Source organism: Salvia hispanica, chromosome 1 (assembly GCF_023119035.1).
Source record: "Salvia hispanica cultivar TCC Black 2014 chromosome 1, UniMelb_Shisp_WGS_1.0, whole genome shotgun sequence".
NCBI lineage: Eukaryota > Viridiplantae > Streptophyta > Magnoliopsida > Lamiales > Lamiaceae > Salvia > Salvia hispanica.
In genome coordinates, this window is record NC_062965.1 from 15,205,212 (window position 1) to 15,219,409 (window position 14,198).

Sequence of the window (14,198 nt, forward strand, 5' to 3'; positions counted from 1 at the left end):
GACAGTTTGTGCCAGACACTCCATCCTGCCAGGAATTCCTTCTTTGCTGCAATCCATTCCTGTCAGCGACAATAATGAAACAGAAGGTCGCAATTGGTGAAGAGGAAGGAATGAAGAATGCAGCTACCATGAAAGGAGGAATGGCTCGTTGAGGTAGTTGTAGACGCTGATAATCAAGTTGTCGTTGGTGACGCAGTCGATCGTCGGCCCCGGGAACTGGCCGTTTATCAGAATCCCCTGCAACAGACACATTCTTCAAGAAAAATCCAAGAAAGGTGAGAGCTTGGGAAGAAGAGGAAGAAGATGAGAGAGGGACCTGCTGTTTGACGCCGAGGGGGTAAATGTCGCCGTAGGTGATTTTCCAGGTGTAGTAGCGGTAGGGGTTGTCGCCGTTGGCGGAATGTAGGGCGAGGAGGAGTGAGAGGGCGGCGAGGAGAGAGCACGCGCCGCCGTGGGCTCCTCTCATGGTGAAAGAGTTTTTTGCTTTGTGTTTTTGGAATATGGGGGAAAATGGAGTTGCGTTTTTCTTCCTTTCTTGAAAAATGGGAGGGAAAGGAGGGGAGAAAACAAATGCAAAGTGGAAGGGAAAGGAAGGGGAGGGACGTATATATATATATATATACTTATATGAGTATGATTTTGTGAATTTGAATATACAGTGTGACTGCAACTAATTGAGCTGAGAGAGATGACCACCTTCTTTATTGTACTGAAATGACGGTTTTGCCCCTCTCACCTGCTGCTGCTAACATAATAATTATCATTTATGTTAACTTATTTATTTATATACACTATAATTTACTCCCTCCGTCCCCTATTAAGAGTCACACTTTTCCATTTCGGTCCGTCTTCAATTAAGAGTCACACTTCATTTTTACCATAAATGGTAGTAGGTCCCACATTCCACTAACTCACTTCACTCACGTTTTATTATAAAACTAATATAAAAAAGTGGGTCCCACATTCCACTAACTTTTTCAACCAACTTTTCTTTACATTTCTTAAAACCCGTGCCCGGTCAAACTATGACTGCTAATGGGGGACGGAGGGAGTATTTTGGAACCTAGACTAGGACGACATATAATCATGAATTCATGTTGGCAATCAAATTAATATGACTTCTCAGTAGCTTTAATAAGTGAATGAAATTTAATGTCATTGCAATGGAACTATTGGAAAGTATAGACTCGGGTTAGATTTAAAAACCAAAATACATTTATTGGATAATGAATTGCTATAAGTTTTGGCGATGCTGGACTTTGCATATGAAATATGGGATTGTAGAAAATTGTACATAGCTTCCTAGATTTTCATGTCTAAGGAGTTGGGATGAGTAGTAAGTAGGGAGTACATAATTTATAAACAATGTGATTAACCAAAAACTATGACGAGAAATTTTATACTACAACCAAAGGGGAGTCTTTACAACACAAACACTAGTATTTTGGAATTTGGATACAAATCAATGGGGGACCCAGTTGGGTGCAGGTCGACCGACCTCACTATCGGTCCATGAGAGCAGGAAAACTTCATTAAATTTAGATTTTGTTTGTCCTTCATTAGGTTGCACCGCTTCTGTCTTCCGATATACTGGCAACAACCTTCTTCACTGTGCCCGACCCTAGTGCTTTTAACGCCCAATTTGATAGAAACAAAAACAGAACGGTCCATCAATCTTCATGTGTGAATATCTAAGGAGATGGGGACGACATTGCACGTTGACTAAAATAAAGAAGAATTGCAATTTGGCCACATGAAGTGCTACATTCTACATGCATTAAAATTAGACTTATTAAAGCACCTTCAAACATAAATGGTGGAGAATTTACAAAACGCGGTTGACGGAGTTCAGCCTTGATTAGAGGTAGAGTGGTGAAAAAGCATGTGATTGCAATTATTGTCGATTTTTTCTTCTTCTTTCTACTAATTAAATAATACTACTATGAGACGAGGTTACATTGATGACTGATTTAGAACATGTTTGTAATTATTAAGGCGACGGTTGGCTGTCATCCCCCATATTTTGTGGAGAGACCGCCAAACCGCGTTAATTAGTTATAATTTCTTACCCAAGTCAAAAAATGTTATAATTAACTATATTCTTTCGAAACATTGGTACATTAAATTTGAACTTTGGCTAGATTCTGACATTTTTCTACTAACTTTAAAATTGGTCTAAATTACTGCAAATTTTACATTTAGTAGTATATTATTTCCCAACTAGATTACAAATAATATATTTTCAGCAAAAATTTATTGTACGTGGATAATCATCAAATATTTATGATATTTTAAACCAATTTTTAAGTTTGTGTCAAGTAGGATAAAAAAAAGGCATATACAACAATTGAAAATGGTGATTGACCTACCATTAAAAATAACACACGAAATTTAAAATTTCTGATATTTGAGACCAATTTTAAAATTCATAGAAATTACTTGAATTAGACTGAATTTCATAGTTTTAGGGAGCAATATCCCTATGTTTTATTCATTTATTTATATCGTACTAATAATTAATAATCAAAACATAATGCAATCACCATATTCATTATTTCTATCCACATTTTGCCTAAATTGCTCACTGCTTGGATTATGGAATACTAATTTCTTTTATGTTTGGGTCTTCAAGAACGATGAAGCATGATTCAGTTGGTAAGACTACTCAATCAAACTCCGAGGAGTGGAGTAATGCAGTATAAATTATCTCAGTTTAGGGTTTATCCAATCTGAGAATGGGTGATATTTGGCAGTATTTGATCATGGGTAGGCACCTCTGTCTCTTCTCGTGAGGCGCCATAACTGAAGCTCTGAAGTTTATTCCCTCCCAAAATTTAATTTAATAAATTAAAATAAATAAGTTCATGTGATAACAGCTGTGGTTGCCTCTGTAAATGTGGGTCAACTCAACATCACAAAAACAATTTAGCAGAGATTTCAGCCTACTTCTGAAAACTAAAGCTTTTCTCGTCTTCTTTCCTAATTGACAATCATATAAATCCAAATTGGCCTTATTTTACTGTTTACTCCACCTTATTACTATAATAATATTGTAACCCTTTATCTTCAAAACATGCAATACTCATAAAGAAAACCAGCTGTTTTAAGGCATCTCACCAATTTGTGAGATGTTCTTCTTCAGCTGTTTAGACACTTCTTGAAAATGAACAGATTGAGATATGTCATGTAATGGCATAAAATGAAAATTGATTACTACTCCACAATCAAGTTGAGATATAAACAGTGAAGGCAAAATATTTGAGGCCCTTCATCTCAAGATTATGGGAAAAGACAAAAATGATGGAAGTGCATTTGTGCTAAGAGGTAGAGATTGTTAAGAGCAAACCATAGTGATCACTAGGCAGAACTGGAAGAGACAACTCCTTCACCTGCCCTTTCACTTTCTTCTCTTTGATATACGATACACCAGCAATCGCATCCCTACCGATCATCTCAATATTCCTTATCTTCAAGTCCTTCAGCTTGCAGATGAATCTATCCAGTCGTTTCTGCAGACTCCGGTTACCAGACAGCATCTTGTTCGACTTTGTGTCGTATGTCCATCCGTCTTCTCTGGGTTTCAGCTCTGTCCACGCATCCACCCATCCACCTGCTAGGGGAAAAGCCCCATCCAGTTTATCATCCCAGTTCATGTCCCCGCAGAATATCACATTCTCGTGCTTCGCCAGCGACCTCACGGCCTCGTTAGCCTGCACAACGCGTTCTTTGCTGAACATCTGGTTCCAAGTCGGAGGGGCTGGGCAGGGGCTTTCGAGGTGGCTTGTGGCAATGACCATTGTCGTTCCTGGCAGCACGTCTACTTCTGCGAGACAGAGTTCTCGCCCCATGACGGAATTGTGGAAGGGCTTGGTGCTATAGGATTTAACCGGCAATTTGGATAGCTGCAAGACGTTCCAATACTATGAAGGCCGTAACGATGTAGAATTTTTTTTTTAAAACAACAACCAAAAATAATACTCTTTTCTTGCATTGTTTATTGTTGCATCACATATGATTATTGTTGCATTACAATAATCATATCACTATTAAGTCCTAGATAAGTTCAATTCTGTAACTATAAATTTCTTAAAGCCAATACCAAAATAAAAGTTTCAGCTAACAGTATCACATCACCTGCATGCAGAAGTATGGTGCTGTGATTGAATTCTCATCTGGAATCGAGCATCGGTACCCCTTCCACCAGCCTGATTTCTGGAAGATGTCATACAAATTGGGAGTAACCTCCTACATCATTGCATCAGCATAAGAACTCTCAACTTCATCGAATCAAGAATGAAAACAAGATCAAAAACCACCTGAAAGCACATAACATCCGGTGCGTGCAACTCGATAAGGTCCCCAATTGCTCTCATCCTCTTGTGCATCTCAACATCTTCACGAAACCAAACGTTGTAGCTCAGAAGCTTCCATGTTTTGGATTCAGAGCTCACATCAGTTTCACAAGGTGCTGTACAATGGAAATTTCAACCAAAACTGAATTAGCAGAAACAATGCCACCATAAATCTTAAGTGTTGAGCAAATTCAACGCGATAAATAAGCTAGCAATCCATCAATTCATAGAAGATCACAACAACAAAGCCTCTTTAACAATTCCACCCCAATCAACTGAAACCAAAACAATACAATGATCTCGTTGCCCCTGCCTCCCAATTTTGATCAGTAGCATAGTATATAATCGACATTTACAAATTACAATTACCATAAGAACTTTGGGTGAAATTTTGAAATGGTAGAACATCAAGGATCATACCTAGAGGTTTAGCTTGAATAGCCATAGTTGAATCCCTAATTGAAGAGCCACCTGCATCATCATTTTCCTCCCTAACTTTTCTCTTATTACTGCAAACCCTCAATCCAGCAGAAAAACCTAATTTCCCTCCATCAACACGACCACCATTACCAACAATCAACTCAGCAGAACAACCATCGGCGCGAGTAGTGTCTTCCTTGGCACTGCTACAAGCCTTGAGCGGCATGAAAACGCTGCCGACGGAGAAATCGAGATCATCGTCGTCGATTTCGATAGTCGAGGTGGCCCTAGTGCCGCATATTTGGCAATTTGCGCTGGAATACGGGTTCAGCAACGTGCAAGCGGCGCATGACCACATGGATTCGGGCGGCGGCGATGGTGATACAGGCGGCTGAGGCGGCGCGGAGAGGCAGATTTCGCAGCGCGATTTCTGGGCGGAGGGATTGATGAACGTGCACTTGGAGCATGTCCAAGATGACATTTTTGTGATTATAGAGAGGGTTTTGGGGAATGGTTGGGAAATTTTGAGGGGTTGTCGAAATTGGAGGAGAAATGATTTTGGTATTGCTGCGATTAACTTTGGCAATGAAGATATAACCATTTTGAATTTGAATTTTGCCACTGTGTTCTTGGAATTGGAAGCGCCATTGTTTTCTTCTTAATTTCCCTAATTTCTCCTTTTCCTTTTCCCTTTTCCCTTTTAAATTTTATTTTGGGTTCATATAATTTTTTTCTTTTTCACCAAATTGGTTGAGAAGGAGTAATTTATTTTCAGTTAAAACATCAATTTTCAATTTATTTTTGTACACTTTGAAAAACTAGTAGAATTTTTTTAATCATAATTTAGTTAAATTCAGTTTCGTTTTTACTTCAATTAAAATGAAGATCGATTATTCTTTGCATCAAAATGAATGAAAACCAATAAAGGGTGTGAAAATCTGAGTAAAACTCATTTTTACTGTTAAAAAATAGAGTGAAGTTCAAAAATGGTCCAGGGACTATAGATTTATCTCGAAAATGGTCTCTGGACTTTAAAAATATCACCAGTAGTCCCTGGACTAAGGGTTAATGTAAAAAACGGTCATTTTGCATTGTTTCGAGACGAAAATGCCCTTTAGAGGGGTTTGGACAATTTTATCTTTTTATACTTTTTAACATTTTAAATATGATATTATTTCAGTTATGTACTAAATCTGATATTATTTCAAAATTATCATTCTTCTTCTCTTTTGTTATCCTTCACTTTGTTTCTTTATTTCAATATTGATTTAATTTATAAAATTAAATTTTAAATTTTGATTTTTAAATATCAATTTTTTTTTAATTAAAACTATTAATTCATGGACACTATAAATATTAATTATAACTATTAATTTTTGTTATTTAATATAATATTCAGCTGAATTGAAGAAGTACAGAAAAATAATATAAATCATGATAGAAAAATAAGAGCTATTTAGCCTTCGTTCGGTTGTTATAATTGCTTATGATTGAATTTTATGAAGTTGACTAAAAATTTTATATAGGAGTATTTTTGTTGAAATTTTCTAGTCATTTTGATTGTTTTCAAATTAATAAAGGAAAATTATATTAGTCTTACATTAGATGCATATTTATTTCAGAATAAATCGTGTTATATGATCTATTTATAATTAAAGCTATTAAATATTGATTAAAATTAAGGCGTTGTCATATCTTATTGATTAAATATTAGACATTATTAAATATTGATTATGACTATTAATTTTTGTTATTTATTAATTTTTATAATTAAAAAAAATTATATATATTTAAAAACATAAATTTAAAATTTAATTTTTTAAAATTAAATCTAATATTGAAATAAAGAAACAAAGTGAAGGATGACAAAAGGGAAGAAGAATGATAATTTCAAAATAATATCAGATTTAGTAAATAACTAAAATAATATCAGATTTAAAATGTTAAAAGTGTAAAAAGATCAAATTACCCAAACCCTCCAAAACCCCTCAAAGGGGCATTTTTGTCTCGAAACAGTACAAAAAGACCGTTTTTTATATTAACCCTTAGTTCAGGAACTACTGATGATATTTTAAAGTCCATAGACCATTTTCAAGATAAACCCATTGTCCAGGGACCATTTATGGGGTTCACTCTAATAAATAAACAGTCTCAACTCTCAATCATCATACATACACTACTACAAGAATGATTACGTTGTTTTTATTTAATGATGTGGATGTGAATGATGTCATACATACTTAGGACTTTGAATCATGCTTTTGGCGCCAAAATTATTTTATAAACAATTAAAAATGAAAATTTTCTAAAAGTTGGGACTATAAACTAAAAAGTTTAGAGTTGAGCATTATATTGTGGATGCTCCTATAAAAAATAAAAATCAAAACTGAAGCTAGAAAGTTGAAAAAAGATGAAAGTTCATGCTCTATAAAAAATCCAAATTGAAACTATAAACTGAAATTGTTGAATTTCAAATTTTAAAATATAATCAATCCATTTTAATTTTGGGGAAAATCAATTATCGTGCAGAATCAGAGAGATCTTATCTTAAATCCATGTATTCCTAGACTGGACTAAATCGTAAATTTCTTGGAAAATTTTAAATACATTAAAATTCATGTGTTAAGACATCACTTTCAAATATATAATCAACATATACGAGAAAACCATACCCGACACGGGTCAGTTTCTCCTCATATTCACTACGAAAATACTAAAACAAACAAATCCATGAACAAAACATTAGGAAAAAAAAGACTTGACAAGACAAAGGCAACACTAATCCAAATCCATGAAACATTCAAGAAACGACCTTTTTCCAAATAAATTAAACTAGGTTACAATAGTTTTTTTTTTTACAAAAGAAGCATCAAAGAATTAAAGGGACTACCCTCTAAAAGGTAGTACTAATAGCTAGCAAGAATCATTCTAAAAATTGCACTTATTATGAGCAAAAGGCAGAAGAGACAACTAGTTTTATTATACCCTCTCTACACTTAAATGGCCATCAAAGGAATGAGCAATAAAACAAGCAGGTGAGGACACCAGAGAGCATGTGCACCACTGTCGCCGCAGTTAAGTCCAAGCCCACCACCCTGTCACCACCACTTGCCTGCGTTGAGTTCACTACCTCATTTGTCCTATTACTCACAATTTTGCTGCAGCAGTTGCACATACATGTCATTACCACATGATTTAATATTGTATGATACTGGTATCTAGGGATGTATTGCTGTTTATCAATGGATTGTGAAGGAAAATCGAAAGATATAGTACCGAAAATGCATATAAAAAGAGTGCATACCTTCCAGGAAATACGCAGTTCCCGCTGCCTGCAAGCATCACCACAAAAGGGTGTAAGTATGTTTCAGTAGACGAACCGATGGGACTGAGAATGGACGAAGCAAGTGGAGCCACAAATGTCGTTTAACCATATTACTTTTACTTTACCAGCAAAGACGATCGATTTCTACCATGTGTTTTACCGTTCAAGAATTCATCCAAAGGAACATATTTGCCAACAAGAATCACAAAACAAGCCAAACAAAACGCAGGATTTCATGTGATTATATTCTAACATGTGTTTTACCATTCAAGATTTTATCCAAATGGACTATTTGCCAACAAGAATCACAAAACAGACCAAACAAAATGCAGGATTTCATGTGATTTTATGTCCCAACATATGTCCCGTTTTGAACTATGTGAGACAGGATGCGGAAAAGGTCACTTTTGCACTAATAATTCCCACTACAGCAGCAATAATAAAGATTTTTTCAGACCCAAAAAATCCATAGCACCAGCAATTTGTTTCCCCAATTTCATCCACATTTCCCACAAGCTTCAACTAAGTAAGCACAAATCATTACCAGCAAGAAGTGGAGTATCCATAGACTTAATTCATCTTTGTGACACAATGAAAATGCTATGAAACATTAATGATGACGAAAAACACTCACTAGGATCCGTTGTGGTGACCATGGCAGCACCCTTGAAGTCACAAGAACCAGAGGACCTCCCTTCCTTCTGATAATAGCTATCAAACGCATAGGAAGCATGATTATGGACATTGTTAGGCTGGTAACAGCTCTCCCCGGGCTGAATCTCTGAGCAATTCGCCCTCCCGGGACCACACGCCCAATCCAGAGCAGCCTGCAGCGTCTTCCCATCAACGCCCTCCGTGGCTATGCAGTACGTCTGATTCGTAGTGTCATTCGCCAAAAACGTCCCACTCCCCGACACGTGAAGCAAGTAGACCGGAGTCGAATTCCCATAGAACAGACCCCAGTTGGCCTCCGAGACAGGAGGCGACCTCAAGTCCTCGTTGAACAACTCGTATATGTAGACACTGGAAGTGATCTCCGGGTGCAACGGCGTGCCACTGTGATCAAGAACGTGCTTGATCAAGTTGGAGTTAAACGTGTCGGCATTGTCAGCTGTGGCGTAGGGCTCCTTCGAATCCCCCTTCGAAGGCCAGCCGGTTTCGGAGACGAGCACTGCCACATCGGTGACATTGAGATTCTTCATAGAGAAGTAGACCGAATCTATCATGGCATCGAGGACATTGGTGTAGTGCAGCAACGTGTTGGGATCGACCATCTCTTTCGACGGCGTGAGCGGCTTGAAGAGAGAATTCTCCAACGGCACGACGCCTTTGTTCTGCATAAAGACGTAGTAAGGGTAGAGATTCATCATCAGTGGCGACTGCGTCCTCGACAGAAACTGCAGAAGCTGGGTCAGAACAGGGCTCAAGCTCTGGTTGAAGAAGGCCTGAGAAGGGGGGAAGGGGTCGAGAATCACTGAGGCAGAATTGGGGGTGGAGATTTTGATCTGAGTGTGGAGATTTGCGGCGACGAGAGCGCTGTAGAGAGACTCAATTGCCGGCATTAGCAAAGGAGCGGCGCCGGGGATAGTGGTGAGGACTTCGTCTCCTACGGAGACGGCGGTGATTAGGGTTTGGGGGAAGTATGCGGCGACATTGCGGCCAATCCAGGTGGCGGCGGTGGCGTTGGAGGAGCCAATTGCGAGGAGCTGGTTGTTCGGCACGCTGACGACGACTCTAATCTTGGTTTTCGCAAGCGCCTTGAGAATCTCCGCATTCGCATCGTAGAGGCGCACATGAGTTATCTTCTGCAGCTGGAGGAACGCGACTAAATCCGCAGGTGGCAGCAGATTCGAAACGTCCGTGCCGATGTTCACCCCCACAAACGGCTCCTTGTCTTGCTGCGCCTTGATTACTTCTGCAAACGGAAACGCATTAGTCTCGCAAATTCGTTATCGATGAGATCGATTTTCAATTCTACCTGCAGATGCTGATTTGGGCAGGAGATGCGCAGTTAGAGACAGGAGGAGGAAGAGGAGAGGAATGAGATGAGCAAGTGTATTGTGATTCTCCATTGCAGAAATGAATGAGCTCCTTGAATCATCTCTGGCTTCCGTGTCAGCTGAAGCTCGATTTAGGGTTTTTGCAGAGATTTAGCAATTTGGGGGTGATTTGGAGTGACATTGTTGAGTGAGAGGAAGGAGTGAAGTTTGCTAGTAGTAGATTTGAAAATGGTAACTTTTTGAATTGGAAATGACGATAATGACCTTGTCTACCGACAACGATATATTCTCTGTAAATACACTCCACGAGGAAGTCGGCGTAAAGTTTGGACTGTGTCCCGAAAGTAAATGGAAATTAGAAGGAGAAAATAGTACTTTCCAAAAGAGGTGAAAAAGGTAGAGTATATTTTGGAGTTACGTGGGTGGGGGTGGGGTAGGGGGATTTTAATTACTGAAAATTTGAAATTTAGCCCTGGGATTCTACTGAAATTCCAGGTTGGATCCTTGAGATAACTTTTGTCCTCGCATGGAGTATTTATTTTTAGATATTATATTCTGATGCATGAATGAGAGTAGTACATAAATTTAAAAAACTTTGATAGGACAATTCATAAATTTTCGATTAATTTTGATTTTGTCCCAAAGTTGAAATCATCAAATTTTGAGATGATGTGAGGCCTGAAATTTGAAAAGATGGCCATGACCGCGGTATGAATTTTGGTCAATCTTGTAATTAAGAAATACTGTAGTTAAAATTATCATATTTTTGATATTTTTCTTAACTATCTCATTGATTTAGATTTAAGGGAAATTTCGTGAGTGATATACTAATTTGAAAAAAAAAACTTATATTTTTACTTCGAAATCATTAATAATGAATCTTTCACAATGTGAAGTGAGATTTTATCATTGGCTACCTGAATCACAAGATACAAAAATGAGCCTTGAAAATACTAACTACTGTATTCTACCAGTGAGCAGACTGGTACAGAAGCTTATACCATCCAAATCCATGCCCTCTCTCTTACAAAGCATAGACAAAATTTTACTGAAGGGCATTGACAAAAGACAGCAAGGAGTCGATATCCCGCTTCTCTGATGGATATTTTACTGGACGCGAACCATGTTTAGGGAATAACAGCACCGTAGGGAAACTCCCCAACTGCAGTTGCTCCTGCGCGAATGCTTTCTCTTCTCCATCACCCCTGAACTTGGCTACCTTCACTCCCGAACCTGCAAGCTTCTCTGCCAACTCCACGTACGACTCCTCCATCGCCTGGCAGAATCTGCACCAAGGGGCATACACCACCACCACCCACGCCTCACTCCGCTTCTCCAATTTCACCAGATTCTCGATCCCACGCCTGCTCAGCTTCACCACACTCTTGCTCTCGAAGAGATCACCATGGGTCGCAGTTCCATTAGGTTGCAAACCACCGTTCACATTCTCCTCCTTGATGTTGCCCTTGTGCAGCCCACACTCCTTGGCCTTGGCATCCTCCCACCACCACCGCCCTTCTCTCTCGTGCTGGCCAGGCAGCACCGCCCTTGTGCACGGCTCACATCCAATTGAGATGTACCCTTTCGCATGCAGGGAATTCACAGGCACATCCATGGTACGGAGGAAACTCCATATGCTGTCACCAGTGGCGTTTGCCACTGGATTCCACTTCACCAAGCTGCCAACCCCACCATCCAGCCCCTCAAAAACAGGATCAACCTGGACTACAGGGACTTCTGACCGGGTACCTGGGGACTGATCCTTGCGCTGGCCAGTTATCCATGCACGTAGCCCCTTAAGGGCCCTCCTCAGGGGTCTAACCTTCCTCACACGGCAGCATTCTTGGTGCCCGTCATCATAGAACGAGAATAGACCCTTGTTCCTAACCAAATCTTGAACTTCAGCAGCATCAGGAAACATGTACTCAATGCGGATGCCATAGTGCTTCTCAACTTCATCAAAGAATCTCACTATGATACATGTTATTTACCAAACAGAGCTCAGACCTGTAATGGGGTGTCTTGGCAAACAAGACCTCCTCAAGATCATAAACGCAATAAACAGAAACCTAGCCTTCTAGTGATATTTGAGAACAAATGAGTGATGCATCCAAAGAAGAAACTGTAGGATCAAAGCTTCAGAACTCCAATTTTGCCTGAGCTTTTTATTCTAGTGTAGAAACAGTCTACAATTCCTAAATCTACATGATTATGAAGTCAGATTATTAAGATTCACACTGCCATTTCCCATAAGGCAATCGCAATATTTAGCATTTATCACCAAAAACATGTATCAAGAGTTCTAACCTCAAATTTGAAGTAAAATCTGGAAATCCTCAAACAGGCTTCAACATTTCCATGAAAATTGCAATGCTCAGGTAAAAAAAACGGTTGATAATTGAATAGTTATCGGAAACTACAATCAAATTAACCGCTCAATTAAATAACAGTATTACCTAAAGGCAATTGCAATATCGTTTCCAAATTTCTCAAGGGCTTTATCCATAATCTCAAGCGGCGAACAATTCTGGAGCTCCTTCGCCAATTCTCCATAGTCCTCTCCCTCCACATGTCCGGCAACCTCTGCTGCATTCAATAGACCTATAAAAAATGCGAATTCGTCAAATCAAAACTCTACAGCATTTAGGAAATCAAATGCACGCACCAGGAGTGGAAGATGCGGCTGCCGCGGCGGAGACGATAGACTCATTCCGATTCGGTTCGGCATTCAAGGGAGTCACGGAGCAGCGCCTGGTGGAGAAATTCAGGGCCGTTGCCGCGGAATTGAGCCGATCCAGCGGCTGAAATGCACCGAAATGCGCGGCTGTGGAGAAGGATCACCAAGTGTTAGTACTACTAAAAATACGAGAATTGGGGAGGAATTGAATAAAATAAAACGTCACCTTTAGCTTGGTCAATAGAAGAAGAAGAAGTGTGAAGAGGTGAAGATGTGACAGCAAATGCCATTGTCGTATCTGGTTAACGCGAATGAAATTTGGAGGTAAATTTGTTAATTTTGGATTCTGAGTCTGCGGGAGATTGAATTACTATATTGGATTTAATAGGGAGCTAAGAAGAGGTGTTTTATGCAGATTCATTGAATGTGGACGTTTTTATCGGCTATATTTTACCATGTTCCTAATTTTGTTTAGGGAAATATATTTTGAAGTATTATGCTAGAATAAATTAATAATAACAGAAGATAGCATACTAATCTGCGCGTATAAAAATTGATTAGGGGGGCCACCCAACATATTTTATCCCATTATTCATTTTTATATGTATTGAAATCACTTCTGTTATTTTTGATAAGGAGGAAAAAAACCACAAAAATTATGAAATTTCTACAAAATCTGTTATTTTCCAAAATTAATAAAAAATGGTATAAATACCAAAAATTTTGAACTACTATATGTTAGTTTCTCGTGAAGTTAATTTTTCGATCAATTTTAATTGAGATGCCTTTGATTTGAATTTGACCTATTTGGTTTTTGACATACTCCATATCTCCTTCTGTCCCAGAGAATATACTGAATTTCCTTTTTCATCCGCGTCTCGTAGAAATATTCCACATTTATTTATGGTAATTTTTCTCCTTTTTTTTCTTTATCAATTACTCCATTCGTTCCGAATAATTTGTCCCACTTTGACCGGACACGAGTTTTAAGAAATGTAATGAAAAGTGAGTTGGAAAAAGTTAGTGGAATGCGAGTCCTACTTTTATATATTAGTTTTATAATAAAATGTGAGTAGGAATGAGTTAGTGGAATATAGAGTCCACTACCAAAAATGATAAAACGTAAAATGAGACAAATTATGTGACGGACCGAAATAGAAAATTGGGACGAATTATCCAAGACGGAGGGAGTATGTGCCTCACCATTCATGACATTATTTCAACATATTTTCTCTTTCTCTCTGACTTTATCAATTATGTATTAAAACATATCTCATCCCTTTTAGTATATTTTTATGGGACGAATAAAGTAGCATAAGTTTTCCATTTGGACGTCACACTTGGAATTTGGTTTAGAAAAATTTACTTAATATTTTAAAATTTTAAATTGCATAACAAATGGAATTTGGTTTAAAAAAATTTAC

General features: G+C 38.3%; 4 protein-coding genes across 4 annotated transcripts; all 4 read right to left on the reverse strand.

Moving 5' to 3' along the window:
- Positions 1–123: 123 nt before the first annotated feature.
- Positions 124–604, reverse strand: LOC125187926 (L-ascorbate oxidase homolog). Its single transcript, XM_048084599.1, has 2 exons — positions 317–604; positions 124–237 (listed from the first exon to the last, which is right to left on the reverse strand). The coding sequence occupies exons 1-2, from the start codon at positions 464–466 to the stop codon at positions 124–126; spliced, it is 264 nt and encodes an 87-aa protein (XP_047940556.1). The 5' UTR covers positions 467–604.
- A 2,581-nt stretch (positions 605–3,185) lies between these two features.
- On the reverse strand, positions 3,186–5,401 carry LOC125204358. Its single transcript, XM_048102996.1, has 4 exons — positions 4,773–5,401; positions 4,317–4,468; positions 4,135–4,245; positions 3,186–3,902 (listed from the first exon to the last, which is right to left on the reverse strand). The coding sequence occupies exons 1-4, from the start codon at positions 5,371–5,373 to the stop codon at positions 3,318–3,320; spliced, it is 1,449 nt and encodes a 482-aa protein (XP_047958953.1). The 5' UTR covers positions 5,374–5,401; the 3' UTR covers positions 3,186–3,317.
- Positions 5,402–7,546: 2,145 nt separating this feature from the next.
- On the reverse strand, positions 7,547–10,298 carry LOC125204340 (glucan endo-1,3-beta-glucosidase 1). The gene is made up of 4 exons (XM_048102973.1): positions 10,076–10,298; positions 8,732–10,012; positions 8,077–8,104; positions 7,547–7,930 (listed from the first exon to the last, which is right to left on the reverse strand). Exons 1-4 carry the CDS (start codon positions 10,167–10,169, stop codon positions 7,780–7,782), a joined length of 1,554 nt encoding a protein of 517 aa, XP_047958930.1. The 5' UTR covers positions 10,170–10,298; the 3' UTR covers positions 7,547–7,779.
- Positions 10,299–10,928: 630 nt separating this feature from the next.
- LOC125187933 (5'-adenylylsulfate reductase 3, chloroplastic-like) lies at positions 10,929–13,125 on the reverse strand. The gene is made up of 5 exons (XM_048084610.1): positions 13,001–13,125; positions 12,763–12,921; positions 12,554–12,698; positions 12,411–12,442; positions 10,929–12,068 (listed from the first exon to the last, which is right to left on the reverse strand). Exons 1-5 carry the CDS (start codon positions 13,062–13,064, stop codon positions 11,143–11,145), a joined length of 1,326 nt encoding a protein of 441 aa, XP_047940567.1. The 5' UTR covers positions 13,065–13,125; the 3' UTR covers positions 10,929–11,142.
- Positions 13,126–14,198: the final 1,073 nt, after the last annotated feature.